General features: G+C 56.2%; 1 protein-coding gene across 1 annotated transcript; it reads right to left on the reverse strand.

The window, feature by feature from the left end:
• Positions 1–1512: 1512 nt before the first annotated feature.
• On the reverse strand, positions 1513–14919 carry WNT10A (Wnt family member 10A). Its single transcript, XM_017856904.1, has 4 exons — positions 14339–14919; positions 12984–13246; positions 5049–5428; positions 1513–2649 (listed from the first exon to the last, which is right to left on the reverse strand). The coding sequence occupies exons 1-4, from the start codon at positions 14449–14451 to the stop codon at positions 2152–2154; spliced, it is 1254 nt and encodes a 417-aa protein (XP_017712393.1). The 5' UTR covers positions 14452–14919; the 3' UTR covers positions 1513–2151.
• Between the last annotated feature and the right edge of the window lie 1023 nt (positions 14920–15942).

Consider the following 15942-nt stretch of genomic DNA (forward strand, 5'->3'; position numbering starts at 1 on the left):
TCCTGCCTACCCCTCCTCCTGGGGGACTCTCACCCGCCCGCTTGTGGGGCTGTCTTTTGGGGGATGGGGAAAGAAACCCTGTCCTCCAGAGAAGCAGCAGAGCTGAGCATTTGGAAGGCCCCACTACCACAGGCATGCCTGCGAGCTGCTGGCATTTGAAGGGGAAGAAGATGAGGGGCAAGCTCATGGGGGCAAATATCCCAGCTGGTGGGCCTACTGGGGTGTATCACTAAGAGGCCCCCCTTTCCTTCTCACTCCTACCCAGGGGTAAGGAGACATGGATGAGGGGTGGAAAATATGGAGAATTTGTGCAGGCTGGTCACTGGGGAAAGGAACAAGTCTTCGTCCTTGCCTGGTTCATCAAGAGGGGTGCTATTCTAGGGTAAATTGAGGCAGCCAGCAGGATCCCCAAGTGTGAGCAGCATGAGGCCTGGATGCAGTAGGTGAAGTGTTCTTTCCCTGAGATCCTGACCTCACTCCCCTCTCCACTGCCCTCCTCCTTGAGGGTCTGTTCCAGAAAAACATCAGATCCGAGAACCAAGGAGAGTGCAACACTGGACCCAAAGTCCTCAACAGTGTCCTCATGGGGACATGAGGGTGGGGAGGGATTGCTGACCTGCTAAGGAGCACCCTGGTATGGGGATCTGGGAGCACAAGAGGACCAGGAAGTATGTGCCCCCTGTACCTTACTTATATACCCTGCCTGGACTCAGAGAGACCAGAATCCAGACAGTGAGTCTCCGGGCCCTCCTCCGCCACCCTTTTCCCAGCCGCGCCTCCTGGCCCCACCTGCTCCCCGGGGCGCTGGGCTGGGCTGAGCTGGGTCTTGCCCAGGATTACTCCTCTGAGTGCCTCCTGTCTCTGCAGACAGTTGCTGCTGGGCACGGCCACTCGTCCTGGCTTGTGGCAGAGGGCTCAGGCACAAGGTGGGCGGTTAGAGCTCTGGCACCAGAGCCCTTCTCAACATCCCCACCGCTTCCAACCAGTCCAAGCCTCATCTCTGATTTAGAAGATAGTTGTTATTCCTCACTGGCTTACCAGCTGTCACCTCATCCCCCTTCAGCCTGTTCCCCATCAGCGATCCACATGAGACTTGGACCATGACACTCCCCTGCTTAAGAATCTCAGGGTTCCCATTCCTCTTTAATAAAATCCCAACTCCTTACCTTGGCTTAGAAAGACACACGATGTGACTTTTGCCCACCCTCTGAATACTTCTCCTGCTAGTCTGTCCCTTGATTTCTTCACTGCAATCACAATGGCCCCTCTGCTGTTCCTCCAGCAGGCAGAGATCTTTCTCAGCTCACATTGTCTGCCTTCACATGGCCTCTGCCTGGAATGCCCTTACCCATACTCTTTGCATGGCTTATGGTGCAGGTCCCAGCATGGGTACCACCACTCAGAGAGGCCTTCCCTGAAAAACCAGTGGCTTTGTCTGAGGAGCCCCACTCCCCACAAATCCCCCTACACCCAGCAGCCCAGCAGCCTGCACACAGCATTGTCTGAAATGACTTTGTCTATTTACTTGTTTATTGCCCATGCCTCCCCTCAGCAAGAATGTAACCTCCAAGAGGACAAGTGCTGTGTCTCACATCTGTGGCCCCAGTGCCTCACATTGCCACCCCCACGCCCCCCAGAGTGCCGCAAAGAGAGTGCAAAATAAATATTTGTTAAATGAATGATGAGGGGAATGGTGGGGGAGGGTGTCTGGGCCCTTTATGGAATTACTTCAGCTCAGTTATGTCTATTTCTTTTTTTTAATCCTCCTCTCTCTGCCCATCAGCTTCCATTCATTCCCCACCTCCCATCTCCAGGGAAGGGGTGAAAGGATGGAGACAGACTGAGAGGTTGCCTGGCTGACGCTTGTTTTAGGGTATGGGGCAAACCCCAGCTCAACTGAACTGTCTGGGCTTGGGGGAGGCAGGAAGAACCCAGTAAGTCCTAGAGCCCACAGAAGTGAGTGGTGGGGTTCAGACAGGCCTGGACTGTCCGGCGATCACAGACCTCAGAGCTGCGAGGTTCCTGTAAGATCATGTGGTCCAATCTCCTCTCCCAAGAGCCAAGGCGATGCTGCCTTGCCAAGGCCGTAAGCCTCAGAGGGCCAGGCTCCAGGAGGGGACCTCGTTCAGGGCCCAGGGGACCCCGGGCCGCTCACTTGCAGACGCTGACCCACTCGGTGATGCGGCACTCTTCGCAGACCACGAAGCAGCACCAGTGGAAGCGGCAGTGGCAGCGCTCGCTGCGCGTCTGGCGCAGGATGTTGTGGCCGCGGCCGCAACACATGCTGCCGCAGCCATCCGAGCCCGCGCTGCTCTTGTTGCACAGGCGGCCCACGGTGCCCGCCGAGTCCAGGCGCGGCTCGCGCTCGCAGAAGTCGGGTGACTTTTCGAAGTAGACCAGGTCGGCGGGGCTGGCCCGGCGGCGCGGCCCGGGAGCTCCGGGAGCCGGCGAGGGTGCCCCCGCTGGGCCTGGCTCCAGCTGGCCGCCGTTGCGGTTGTGCGGCCGGATGAGCGTGGCGCGGTGGAAGCGGCTGCGCAGCAGCGCCCCCACGGTGCGGAACTCGGGCGTCACCTGCCAGCACGTCTTGAGCTGGCAGCTGCCTGACGTGCCGTGGCACTTGCACTTTCGCCGCATGTTCTCCATCACTGCCTGCGGAGGGAGGCACCGTGAGGGGTGACATCGGCGCCCAGCCCCACTGCCCTCCTCCCAGCTCTGAGTCTGGCCTTCTGAAACCCATTCCCATTATACAGAGGCAAACGCTGAGGCCCCGAGCGAGGGTCCCACGACCAGGCAGTCAGAAAAACTTCTGTACCTGCTCTTCTGCCTCTGCCTTTCCTACCCACCTCCCACCAGGCCAGGCCCCGGGGGAATTTCCACCTTCCGGCTCCCCTCCTCTCCTGCCCGCCTTTCCAGCAGCTGCAGGGGGCCCTTGGGGCTGGAGGCTCTTGCTTCCTGAAGGGGGATCCCAAATCAGCAGGGAAATTCCCTCTCCTGCCACCCCTGGGGTTGGGGCCAGGAGCAGGAAGGTGCTGGCCCTGCTGTATCTCGCTCCAGGTTGTGTGTGTGTGTGTGTGTGTGTGTGTGTGTGTGTGTGTGTGTGTGTTTGTGTTGGGGTTGGGGGGTGGGGGTCGGTGTTCAGTGAGTTTGAGAAAGCCTTGGTCCCCTCTCAGTGCTTCCCCTCCTGCTCCCCCTACATCTCTCTGTAGAGAGCCAAAGGAGGGGGACAAGTGCTGGGGAGACTGCCCCCCGATTATGCTGCCTGGGACTCATTCTGCACTATGCTGAGACCCATGGTTCCTCCTCGGAAAAGTCAGCGCCACCAGGGGCCAAAGCTCTACCTGAATATAGAAAGGAACCAGAGAGAGCCAGGCTCTACAGCCCAGTGAAAGTGAAGAAGCCCTCAGGCCTCCAAGGGAGGTGGTTATGGGAATGAAACCTAGCCACCCCCAACCCAGCTCACAACCTGCTCTAGAGTCTCCTCACTAAGAACCCTTTGACATTTTCACCAGAAACCCCATAAGAAGTTGGCCACATCCCCTCCTTTCCCTCAGTCTACTCCGAAAACACACCCTGAGACAGGGACAGCAATGATCCAGAGCCCCTTAAACTTGGGCAGTAGGGCCATAAGAGAGGATGCCTTCCCCTCGAGGTCTGAAAGGGCTTTTCAGCGTGCATGTGCAGCCTGTGCTGTCAGCACCACGTGGGAACCAGCCCAATGCCTCCCCAGGCCAACAGCTCCAGAACATCTGCTTCCCACGGGCAGCAGCCATTAATTAACCAGTTTAACGAGGAGGAGGCACCGTTGGTATGGGCTGGGATGGCGGTGAAGCTTGGGAAAAGAGCTGTACAAGGCAGGCCGGTTGGGAGCTGGACATGACCCAAGGGTAAGTGTGCCTCAGTTTACCCCACCTCTAAGTGAGGATGGGAATTGGTGAATCAGCTTGGAGGCTTTGTGCAGGAAGATGACCCATCGTGGGCTAAGAGGCCAAGAGAAAGGAAAGTGAGATGGAGAAGGTGCCAGCCAGAGTGAGAGGAAGCCAGGAAAAAGGCCTCAACAGGCTGGGCAGTCAAGAGAAGGGATGATGGAGGTGGAATGTTCAGGAAAGGACAGTGCTGAGCTACCATGAGAGCCAACAGGGCATCAGAGTGCAGATTCAATGCTGTAGGACAAAAGAGCACAGGCTCAGAGGTCAACCTCCTGGGGATGAATCCTGCCTGGACCACCTTCTCACTAGTTGCATCATTTTGGGTAAGCTTCTTGGTCAATCCGTGCCTCAGTTTCCATATCTCAACATAAGGTTAATAACAGTGCCCACCTCATAGGTAGTTGTAAGGATTAAATAGGTTAATATGTAGGAAAGTGCTCAAGACAGTGCCTAACACATAGTAAGCAATCAATAAATGCAACCTATTACCCCTTTCCTTTCTTCTGCTTTTTTATGTATGTGTGTATGTATTTATTTTTAATGAATGACCTTTGAAGTAGTAGGAGCATTTGAGGACAGAGGATACAGGAGGAAGGCACCATAACACAGTTCCCCAGTGGCCCCTAGGAACTTCACTTACACCCCTTACTTTGCAGGAATCCCTCATTCTAGACTGCACAGAAAGGCTGGGAGAGATCACCGGATCATGGAACATTAGCATTGTGGGGAACCTTAGGGATGATCTAGTTCAACCTTCTCACTCCATAGGGGAGGAGTCAGATGGCAGTGCCAGGCCTAGACTCCTGCAGTCCTGACTGCACCCCTGTCCTTTCTCCTGGGTGATCTCCCGAGGAAGTAGGAGGAGCAGGTTGCTCAGCAGGTGGTATGCTGATCCAGGGCAACAGGGCTTGTTTCAGCCTTGTATCCCCAGGCCTAGTCCAGTGCCTGGTGCACAGGGCATACTCAGTGCGTGCTTGTTGAATGAGTTAGACAGGGTCAATGAGAAGATTGCCAAGGTGTGACGTGTGGGAGCAATGTGGTCCTCAGAGGAGAGATAGGCCTGGGCAAGGGGTAGGCCCTAGGCAAAGGGATTTGAAGCAGACCCGGGTGTGGGGCTCTCACCTGCCTCCCAACTCGGTTGTTGTGAAGCCTCATTCTTGCGTGGATGTCTCTGTGAGGCTCCCGGGAGTCCAGAAAGTCCTTAGAGAAGCGCTCCCCGAAGCCCATGTCGGGGCTGCAGCCGCCCCACTCCCAGGAGTCCTGCAGGCCTGGGCTGGCTGTGGGCAGGGCTGGGTGTTCCGGGACCCCATGGCTCAGGCCCTTACCACGCTGCAGTGCGTCCAGTTGTAGGCGGTGCAGCTTCCTACGGAAGGCCTCCTCGTCCCCTCGCCGGGACGCATCGCAGCCACAGGCCTTTAGTTTGCCCAGGGCACACGCATTGGACACGGCGTGTACAACACCAGCTGCCGCGATGGCGTAGGCAAAAGCGCTCTCTCGGAAACCTGTGGTTAAAGACCCAGAACACATGGACTCTGGAGGGGCCTCGACACCCCATTCTCCAGCCCACCCTTCTCATCATCCCAAGGAGAAACTGAAGCCCAGTATGTAGAAGAGTCTGGCGCAAGGACACAGAGTCAAAGAAGGGCAGAAATCACCCCAGAAGCCAGTTCTTCTGCACACAGAACCTGGTGGGTGGGAGGGAGGCTTCCCAACAGCCCTCTGGTTTTTGTCGGCCCTTCTCCTGTTCTTTAACATCACCTTTAGTAAACTCAGAATTTGTGTGTCTACATCTCTACTGTAGGGCAGAAAGTATCTGCTAAACACATTCTTTTTACAATCAGGGACTTAATCTATTACCTTTCACGGTGGTATCTGCAATTTTAAAATAAGCCCACAGAATGAGGGCAATGTTTAACCTAAAGAATTCATTGCCAGTGATGTTGCTGGTGGGAATGTAAACTAGTACAACCACTATGGAAAACAGTGTGGAGATTCCTCAAAGAACTAAAAGTAGAACTACCATTTGATCCAGCAATCCCACTACTGGGTATCTACCCAGAGGAAAAGAAGTCATTATATGAAAAAGATACTTGCACACGCGTGTTTATAGCAGCACAATTTGTAATTGCAAAAAAATGGTACCAGCCCAAATGCCCATCAACCAACAAGTGGATAAAGAAATTGTGGTGTACGTATGTCACAGAATACTCCTCAGCCATAAAAAGGAACAAAACAATGGCATTCACAGCAACCTGGATGGAATTTGAGACTATTATTCTAAGTGAAGTAACTCAGGAATGGAAAACCAAATATCGTATGTTCTCACTTATAAGTGGAAACTAAGCTATGAGGATGCAAAGGCATAAGAATGACACAATGGACTTCGGGCACTCAGGGAAAGGGTGGGTGTGAGGTGAGAGATCAAAGACCACACATTAGGTACAGTGTACACTGCTCGGGTGATGGGTGCACCAAAATCTCAGAAATCACCACTAAATAACTTATTCATGTAACCAAACACAACCTGTTCCCCAAAAACCTATTTAAATAAATAAATAAAATGATATTTCATAAAATAAGATGTACACAATTTGGGGGAAAAAAAAGAATAAATTGTCGATAATGAAATTCCAGGCCTTAGGAGATGTCAATGGGCAGCAGGGTAAGTAAGTAAAGAGACGGTCAGCTCCTAATGCTCCCTGCCCCAAGATAGCCTGATGGGTGCATGCGCATCTTAGGCACAGCATAGGACCTTCCCTAATGACCAGACTCCAGAGGCAAAGAAATGGGTCACCAGAGCTTCCCCTTCCTTGTCCACAGGACATCCCTGAAAGCCACTCAGAAATAGGCACTACCCAGCCACCTTGCCTGTGATCCATCCAGGTCAGCTGAAGAGGCTGTTGGAGGGATGCTAGAGGGAAGCCCAGGGTCCTGCATGGGGTCTGGCATGTAGCAGTGTTGAACATGGAGAAGGAAGGGCAAGCTGAGGCAGATACCTTCCACTAGATGTTCAGGAGGCACAGACTCTCCCTGACCAAGCCACTCTTGGGGGCTGCAGTTGGGCCGGCCTGCCCACTGGCTTGTCCACAATGCCTTCCTTCTTGGTGCTCCAGCCTGAGCCTTTCTCTGGGAACACCTGGACCTGTGGCAGGGGGAGGCCTACTTGCAAAGGAGGGTCACATTATCAGACATGCAGGCTATCTTTTGCTTATTCTGCATCTGAGAATGGACCAGCTAGGAACAAGTTCTGGTACAAGTCTCCGACCAGCCTCCGCACACCAGAGAGAGGGCAGGCAGCAAGAGAAGCCAGAGGCCTAGACCAATCCACCTTAATCCTCACCTGCTGCATCACAGAGCCCTGTCCTCCCCTTCCTGCCAAAAACACAAACAAACAAACAAAAACAAACAGAAAAACAAAACAAAAAACAGAAAGAAATAGAACAAGCTGTTTAGTAGTTAAGAACTGATTCCTGAAACCAGTTTGCTTCAAATCTTGGCTCTTCCACTTACTAGCTGCTAATAGCTATGTGACCTTGGCCAAGTGACTTAACCTCCTTGTGCCTCAGTTTCCTTATCTGTAAAATAGGGCTATTATCTGCCTCATTGTTGTTCCAAGAATTAAATGAATTGGTAAATTTAAAGTGCTTAGAATAGTGCCTTACTAATTGAGGAAGTATTACTCCAACATTAGCTATTACTGAGAAGTTCTTTCTCCTATCTGACCTCACTCAATCCTGCTGCATTTTTTGGGTCATTGTTTTTTGTTTCACCCTGATCAGGGACAAAGCCCAGCAGCTCATGACCCATTTTAGAACAGGTCACTTGGACCACCAGATGCCTGTGAAGCAGACTGTGTCTCTCTCTTTCCGGCTTATGGCATCTCAGTACATTTTTCCATAAGGAATTCAGCTATGAGCAGAGAAGAGGGGTTGGGGATGGGGCTGGAACATTCTATAGGGATACTGGGAATTAGCAGGAGATGCAGAGGAGTAGAAACTGCCCTGGGGAAGTGGAACCTAAGGAGAAGGAGGATGGAACCAAGCTCCTGGGAAGCACACCCTGCATTTATCCCTTGCCTTTTATCTGTGGAACTCCGAGCACTTCTCTTATTGCTGGGGAGTCATCAGCCTGCTCCTAGGACACATGGCAATATTCAGACCTCCAGAGGCAGCCCAGACCTCAGAAATCACCTCCACACAGACACTGCCACCACTACCAAACACACACACATTATGCAAAAGGAGAAAACACAGGTCATAGGGGCTATGGAGCTGCATCCAGACCCAGCTCTCCCAGCTCCCAGGTCTGGCATCTTTCTATTGTAGGACATGTGACTCCATGGGAGTCCTGCTGCTGAGAAAGAAACCCAGGTAGCTCAGTTTCTAGTTCCTATCACCTTGTCTGTGCATGGCACCAGGAAAGAGGATGAGGTTGGTCCAGGGAGGTGTGCAGGGCCGACCACCATCTTCTAGGCCCTGTCACATTTAAGGGTAAGCCTGGGGAAATCTGGAGAAATGTACCCCACCGCTGCAGAGAACACCCCTACCCCGTGCAGCTAAAGACACCTTCCCTACACCACCCTGTGGCCTCTGACAGCTGTCATAGCCACGTGCAGAGGTGACAAGGTAGGGCCTGTGTGGCCACCCACTGCTGCAAGTATCCAGGCCTCATAGAAGTCCAGCCCACTGAGTCTGCCCCCAGCTCCTGTTCAGGGCCCCAGTTTCGGTTCTGGCCCCAACTGTCTGGGGCAGACACAGGCACTGTGCCATCTGGCCAGCTGGAGGGGGAGCGGGTGGGGCCATGGCCAGCTGGGCTGCCCGGAGCAGGGAGAGGGGGGCTCGTTAAGACACACAATTAGCCGCCCTGCCTTTGATCTGGGACAGGGACTGCCAGCATCTAAGTGGAGTCAGCTGCTGCTACAGGCCACAGCAGCCAACGGCTGGGAAGGGGCTGGGGGAGGAGGTTTGGAGGGCAGGGGAGGGTGGAGGAGAGAGGATTCAGGAGCCAATGGAAACTAGAAGGGGTTAGAGAAGCTTGAGCCCTACCCATTCAAGTCAAAGAGGGAGGGAAGGGGAGAGGTCTGGTCTCCATTCTCTCCATGCAAATAATCTGCGCATTGCTCATGTGCCTGGGCAGAGAGAGAGACTAGTGTGCATGTGGGAACACTTAGGCGTGACACTGAATGGAGCTACACATATGCAAAAACAGGAGTAGGTGTTTGGTGTGTGTGTGTGCATGTGTGTGTGCACGCACGTATGCATGTCAGTTTCATTTCTTGGCATGCTCTTCCATTGCACCAGCTCACCTCTCTAGGTACACAGTGGGACTTCGTGTTGGCTTGCAACTTGGGAGATAGTATAGAAGGGGATTGGGTGCAAACTTTAAAGTCAGCTGGCCTGCATTTGACTCCTAGCTGTATGGCTCGCTTTCAAGCTGTGTGACTAATGGCAAGTTACCCAGCTTCTCTTAGCTTCATTTGTAAAATGATACTAATGATAGGACCTACAATATGGGGATTGTTTGTGGGTCCTAAAGCACGGATAAAATGCTGTAGAGCGGTGCCCACACAGCAGGTGCTTAGTATATGTTGGCTAATTAATTGGGTATCTTTAGAATAATAGAACCTTAGGTGATCCTGGGATATGAGTGCCCATGCCTTGGTTTCCCCATCTGAGCACCACCCCAATCCCTGGAGGCCTAGGCATAAAACCAAGAGGATAAATGTAAAAAGGAGGTGGGGAGAAAAATGAGCCAGGGCCATGGAGAGCAGAGCCTGGAAACCCATGCTGCTGGCTTCCCCTGGGCTGGGAGCATGGCTTTAGGGCCTCATGCCCTCTTTCCATCCATTCCAAATGGGTCTGGGCCTTAGGGAAGACAGTACCTAAACTGTGTGGGAGCTCCCAGGGCCTGCTGTGTGAATCTACTACATTTCCCTCCATCAAACCTCTCCCTGACCTCTCCTCCCATCTCACTCCAGTGCTGAGCCCAGCTCCCAGCTGCCCCCTCCTCAAATTTCCCTCCTGTCCTCGTGTCCACAGTGAGTGAAGGGGTTCTCTGTTCCTCACAATGATCCACTCCCCTCTACCAGATGTTCTGCCCAGTACCCAGCCCAGGAACCAGCTATCTAGATTCTTAGCACGAAAAGCTGGGGCTACCAGTGCCATTGGCACTAAGGTCATTGCTGCTCCTGAACTAGGTGAAGCAGCCAGCATGGACTTGGGGCCCTCCCGTAGCTTTTTCTGACCCTCTGTATTCCTACCGGAGGCCCCTGTCCCTGTCCCCCGTGGCCTAGGCTCCAGCACCCCTTCATCCCCTCTGCTTGGCTGGGCAAAGCCCTGTTGCATGCCTCGCCTTCCCAGGTTTGTCCACTTTACATGCTCAAGCCCTCTTCCCCCTCCCTCTATCAAAACTCCATCCCTCCAGCCCAGCTCATCGCAGGGAAGGTGTCAGGACAATTCAATGATAGTAACAGCATTAAAGAAGGCCCAAGGGACCCAGGACCCCAACCCAAGCAGTGTCTGAAGTTTAAACATGGCAGAATCCACATTTAAGAGAATCCTAACCCATTGATAACATGGGTCAGAAAAGGGATCAGCACCCAGACATTCCACTTGGAGGAAACGGAGGTCACCTGACCCACACAATGGGCAATGTGTAACTTGGAAAGAAAGGAGATTCCTGGTGGAAGGAAGTAGACCAGGGGCTGGTTGACACCGTGGGTGGCTTCATGGGATTCCAATTTAGCTAGTCCTCCAGAAGATGGGCCAAGATGGACTGAGAAATAACTGCCCCCCAGGAGGATGAACATGCAGGTGGAGTCAGGGGTGCAGTGGTGGCCAGTGGAGGAGAGGATTGGCAGATTTATTTCCAGAAGCCCAGAGTCCCTTCTGAGAAGCAAGAGGTAGAAATGAGGTGTGAGGTGTAGCAATGAGGGGCGTTGATGGGGAGCTGGGGAGCGGAAACCACAGAGGTAGGCCAGTGTCCTGAGGCCCAGGGAAAGTGCCAGCCCCGCTACTGCGGCTGGAGCCGGGCAGCCACTGTCCCACTCCCTCCCCATGCTGAGCGCCTCCCTGCCCTGGCTAGCCCCGGCAAGTCGTCCCTCTCCAGCCCTAACCTCCTCCCTCCACCCGTCCCCCCAGCTCACCTCGCGCTTATTAAACTGCAGGTGAACCCGGGAGCGCCTGGCACCCAGCCAGCCCTGCGCTGTTCTGCCGCTCTGAACTCTCCCCCAGGCTTCAAAGACCCCAAGGTCCTCCAGCAGGCCGCGCGGGCCTGACCCAGCGAGCCTCTCAGGGCACCTGGGTTCACTGGGTCTAGAGGGAACAGGAGGACAGAGGGGACACCAAGGCCGAGGAGAGGGATGCAGAGCTTGCCTTGCCTCACCCGAAGCGGCAGAAGTTAGAACCTCCGAGCCTACCCGGGTCCCCAGCGGGCAGAAACCAAAGCCAGGACTACGGAGTCCTCATGGGGTACCCGAGGGCCCCGGAGGGAAACGCGGCTGCGGAGAGCACGGGCGACCTAGAAACCAGAGGGTAGGAACGGGCGCGCGGCGGCGGAGAGCGCCCGCCCAGCCCAGCCGGGGCATGAATGGTGCCGAGGCCAGTCACTTCGTGTCGGCGCGCGGGCGGCGGGACAAGAGGAGAGTGCGGCCCGAGCTGGGCAGGACCCGGGGGTCCCGGGCAGCCGCTACTGGACGGCTGGAGGGGCAGGAAGGGGCGGGAGCGCGGGGCAGGGCGGGGGGCGCCCTCTGAGAGCGACGCGGCTGGGGCCGGGAGCCGTCTGCCGCGGCCCGCGGGGATTAGTTCGCGGCTGCATGCCGCCACACGCGTCGGGCTGGGCTCGGCCGGGTAGAAACAGCGCCCCGGGGCGCGCGGGGAGGGAGGGGCGAGCGCGCGGGGGCGGCGGCGGCGAGCGGGTGGAGCTCGGCTGGTGGGAGGCCTGGGTTGGCCCCCTGACTTGGGGGGCCCAGGGGATGCAAGCAGGGGTCCTGATGAAAAGGGAAGGGCCTCGGCTTTCTGAGTTTTCCGAATTTGAGGTACAGCCTGACTCCCCAAGAAGCCTCAAGATCCAAGGCTACAAGGTGTATGTGTACCTCCCCTACTCCACCTCCACTGAAAATTGGACAAGACCTAAGGAGCCAGGGCTACGGGGTGCCCACAATGTCCCACACAAGCCACTGAGAGGGGAGATAGATACCCAGCTAGGCCCATCCCAGAGGCAGGGCCCCCATCCTTCCCAAAAGATCTCAGTAAAGGCCTGAGATACCAGGCCAGGAGGTGGGTGTGAGGCAGAAGTGAGTGACAAAACCTCCTGCCATCCCCAGCCCAAGCCACTCCGGTATTGTCCGGGTGGGTCACCCAGAAGTCGGGGAGGGAGGACAAGGAATGGGCTGCGGCTCCTCTGAGCTGTGAGGGGAAGAGGAGTTGACAGGACGACCAGGCCTGCTGGCAGGAACCACTACACACAGGCACACACACACCCAGCACCTCTGATTCAGAGAGGGTTTTCCAGAGGCAGCAGGGATGACACACAGGCTGGTGGTGTCCCCCGCCGGGAGGAGCTTCTGCAGTAGGGCAGACTTTTTACCTGTCCAGGCTGCCTCCACCTGCACAATTGGACAAATTCCTCAACCCCTCCTCATGCTGATTCTGGGTTCTTCCTCATGGGCTCCCCATCCTAAATGTGGTTTTCTAAGTAGAGGGTAAGTAGAGGCAAGCGACAAGTACAGATATTTCCTGGGTTTGAGATATGCAGTGTCAGTGATAGGGTAGGATGACCCAGGAGTCTAGTTCTCAGGCATGGAAACTGCCACTCTCAGCCTAAACAGCCCAGTCTGGAGACACATTTGCCCCATTTCTCTGCCCCCATGGCCTGAGACCAGAAAGAGGAAGGAAAGCAGCACAGCCAGCAGATGGGCATGTGGGGATGGGAGGATGCCAGCTTGAGGCAGTGGGTTAGAAATGCCTGGGAATAGATTCTGAGGTGGAGATGCTGGATGGGGCAGGCAGTGGCAGGGATGAGGGGTGAGGGGCAGAGGCTGGGGTGAGGGGCAGCTACCTCTGCTGAAGATGGGACTTTCATAGGGGATCTTGTTGCGAGTCTCCAGGCTTGAGCAGTTCCAGCGCTGGTCCCTGAATTGGTGTTGGCATTCGTGGATAGCGATCTGGATGCCCTGTATGGCTGAGGCAGCCACATCAGGGTGACGCACACACACCTCCATCTGCCGCCGGCTCAGGCCTGGCAATGTTAGGCACACTGTGTTGGCATTGAGCACAGGCTCCGGGGGGAGGCGGAGGTCCAGAATGTCATTGGGTGCTGACCTGCAGACATGTGGGGTGGAGAGGGTACGTGTTTTGGGGGGACCAGGAGAGCCCCATCTAACAACACACACTCTGTCCCAAAGGCCATAATCACTCCCTCTTCCAACCTCTGCTTCTGAAGGTTGGGCCCATCAGTACACTCCTCCACATTCCTCTTTCCTTGACCTCCTCACAATCATCCTGCTCAATGCAACTCACTCAGCTAGCTGCATACCCACACAGGTAAACGTGCAAATGCACATGTATGCCACATCACATCCCCTTAGGCCTTGTCCGAACAGTATGTTCCTATGCCCACATCCTCCCAGGCCACAGATTGCCATACACCACAGGGTTCCCCAGCGATCCCATTAGCATATGTATTTCTATTATTACACTTCTGCCGATCACCATTGTGGTAGACACGATCGCGGAAACCCCCAACCCCGAGCACAGCTTACGACACATGCCGACAGCTTCAGTGCGTAGTTACGAAACACAACACAAAGGACACCCTATTTACACATGTGTTCATCTTAACATACATTGACCCATGAGCTCTCACATGCACACATGGGCACACACAGAAACTGCTGTTTACCAACAGAGTTTGCTGGGATCCTGGGCTCGACTGAAAACACACACACACACACACACACACACACACACACACACACACAGCTCTTGCAGCTGCAGTCTCTCACTGATCCCACCTGGGCTACCCTCTTCCAGCCTTCCAACCCCTGCCGCTACCTGGGGCTGAGCTGCAGGAAGGAGTGAGGCAGCTTGGGCTTACTCCTGGGGTGGGGGTGCATTCCCCCAACAGGGCAGGAACTCCAGACTGGCACTTGCTCCCCCACACACACACCTCCCCTCCTAGTTGCCATCATGCTCCTGGGCACTGCCTTGTCTCCCTGGACTGCCCATATCCTGTCACCAGTCCAACCCCCTCCTATGAGGGAGCTCACTGTCTTTGGTTGGGCACTAGCACTTTCCTATGACCCTGTCCCTCCCTTCTTCCAGGGTCCTCTACCCCAGCAAGAGCATCAGAGGCCCCTGCGGGGCCGGGGGTCTCAACTCTCTAAGAGGGCGGAGCATGAGGTGAGGGCTCACCTGGGCATGGCAGCAGCCAGCAGCAGTAGGAAGAACAGGAGCACCCAGAGCGCTGGCCGCGGCTGGGGCTGGGGTCGGAGCCGCAGCCAGGGGCGAGGGTGGGCGCTGCCCATGGCGCGCAGGCCCTGACGGGCTGGGAGTGGGGGGCTCACAGCCCGGTGGGACTGGAGAGCCAGGGGCGCCGGCGCATGATCGGCGGGGGGTCGGGGCGGCTGCGACACACAACTCCGACTCGGGTCAGGGCTCCCGGAGCAGACGGCGCCCGCCTCCCCGCTCCATGGGGCAGCACCCCCGGGCACCGCCCTCGGGGGGGGCGGGGGGTGAAGAGCGGGCGAACCGGGCACCTCCTGGCACAGGGGTCCGGGGAATTTCCCGAGGCCCCCCCGCGACAACTCCCGGTGCCTCTCAAGGGTAAGGGGGGCCTGGAGGTGCAGCGGGCTGGGGACGGGAGGTTGGGGTGCCAGGGAGCCCTCCAGCGCAGCGCCGGGAGCCTGCGCTTCCGAGGGCGTGCGAGGCGGGCTGGCAGGGGCGGCGCTGTCTGTGTCGGGCCCCACTGCCTGGAGAGTAAGTGACTGTCCCGGCTCGGGGAGCTCTGCCGCTTTCCCTTTCCTCCCCCCACCCCACCATTTAGTGTCTCAGGGCTCTACCCCACGTGACGTCACGCGGCAGGGCGTGGAGGCGTGTACGAGTCCCGAGGCCACTGCGTCCGCTGGGGACTGGGGGTGGGAGCGTCCCTGCTGAGGGCAGGAAAGGGAAAGGTATTGGGGTCTGTGCGCGCGTGCACAGGAAGAAGCCTGTGCGTGGAGCGCGCTGGGTTGTGTGAGGGATATGTGTTACCGCGAGGTGTGTGTGCCTGGCTGAGACGCAGTTGCTGGGGAGCGCCCCCACCCCACCCCAACACACACACCTGCAGGGGCTGGAGGGGAGGGGCCGGTCTCTCTGTTTCACCTCCCCGACCAGAGGAGGGACTTCCCCCAGGCCTGCCTGGTGTTAGGCAGGTGTGGGCTCCTGCAGAGGAGTTTGGCAGCCTCTGGCTTCTTCTCTCCTTTGCTGTGTGACCTTAAACAGGTGCCTCCTGCTCCTGCTCACGGAGACCCCCTCTGCCCCTTTGTGATATGCGGCTCATGGGGACTACCTCATCTCCTCAATGAGCCCGGGGAGGCAGCAGTGTCAGGCCCCCAGTAAATGCTTGCGTAGGAGCGCCCTGGGTGGCACGCCCTGGGAGGAGGCGTTGGAGAGCCTTTTAACCCTAGAAGTGGCCCTTGAGATAGTTTACTTAGCTCCCCTTTATTTCACAAGAAAATATCGAGGCTCAAAGAGGTCACACAGCAAATTAGCGGAAGAACTAGAACCGAACGCAGCTCTCCTGACTCCCAGCGCAGCAGCTGCCGCCCCAACACTGAGTGTTGCCTGCCTGCGCCCGCAGATACTCTGTCTTGTCCTGGCCCTCCCTGGCCCCACCTGCACATGGTCCTCTAGGAGCTCCCTAATACCAGCCTCAGCTCCCTAATAGCGCTGAGATCTCTTCCTGTCCCTCCACCCCAACGGAACACTGAGCCCCTCCTCGATATAGGGCAAGTGTGCTGGGCCCAAGCAAGGGCCTG

Source organism: Rhinopithecus bieti, unplaced genomic scaffold, assembly GCF_001698545.2.
Source record: "Rhinopithecus bieti isolate Rb0 unplaced genomic scaffold, ASM169854v2 scaffold_42532, whole genome shotgun sequence".
NCBI classification, from domain to species: Eukaryota; Metazoa; Chordata; class Mammalia; order Primates; family Cercopithecidae; genus Rhinopithecus; species Rhinopithecus bieti.

Bases quoted from the DNA above. Each gene is read 5' to 3' on its own strand.
- WNT10A (XM_017856904.1), bottom strand. From the start codon at position 14,451: ATGGGCAGCGCCCACCCTCGCCCCTGGCTGCGGCTCCGACCCCAGCCC. The intron at 13,247-14,338 runs GTGAGCCCTCAC...ACATGTCTGCAG, and splicing joins CTGGCTGCTGCCATGCCCAG to GTCAGCACCCAATGACATTC. The intron at 2,650-5,048 runs GTGAGAGCCCCA...CTCCCTCCGCAG, and splicing joins ACAACCGAGTTGGGAGGCAG to GCAGTGATGGAGAACATGCG.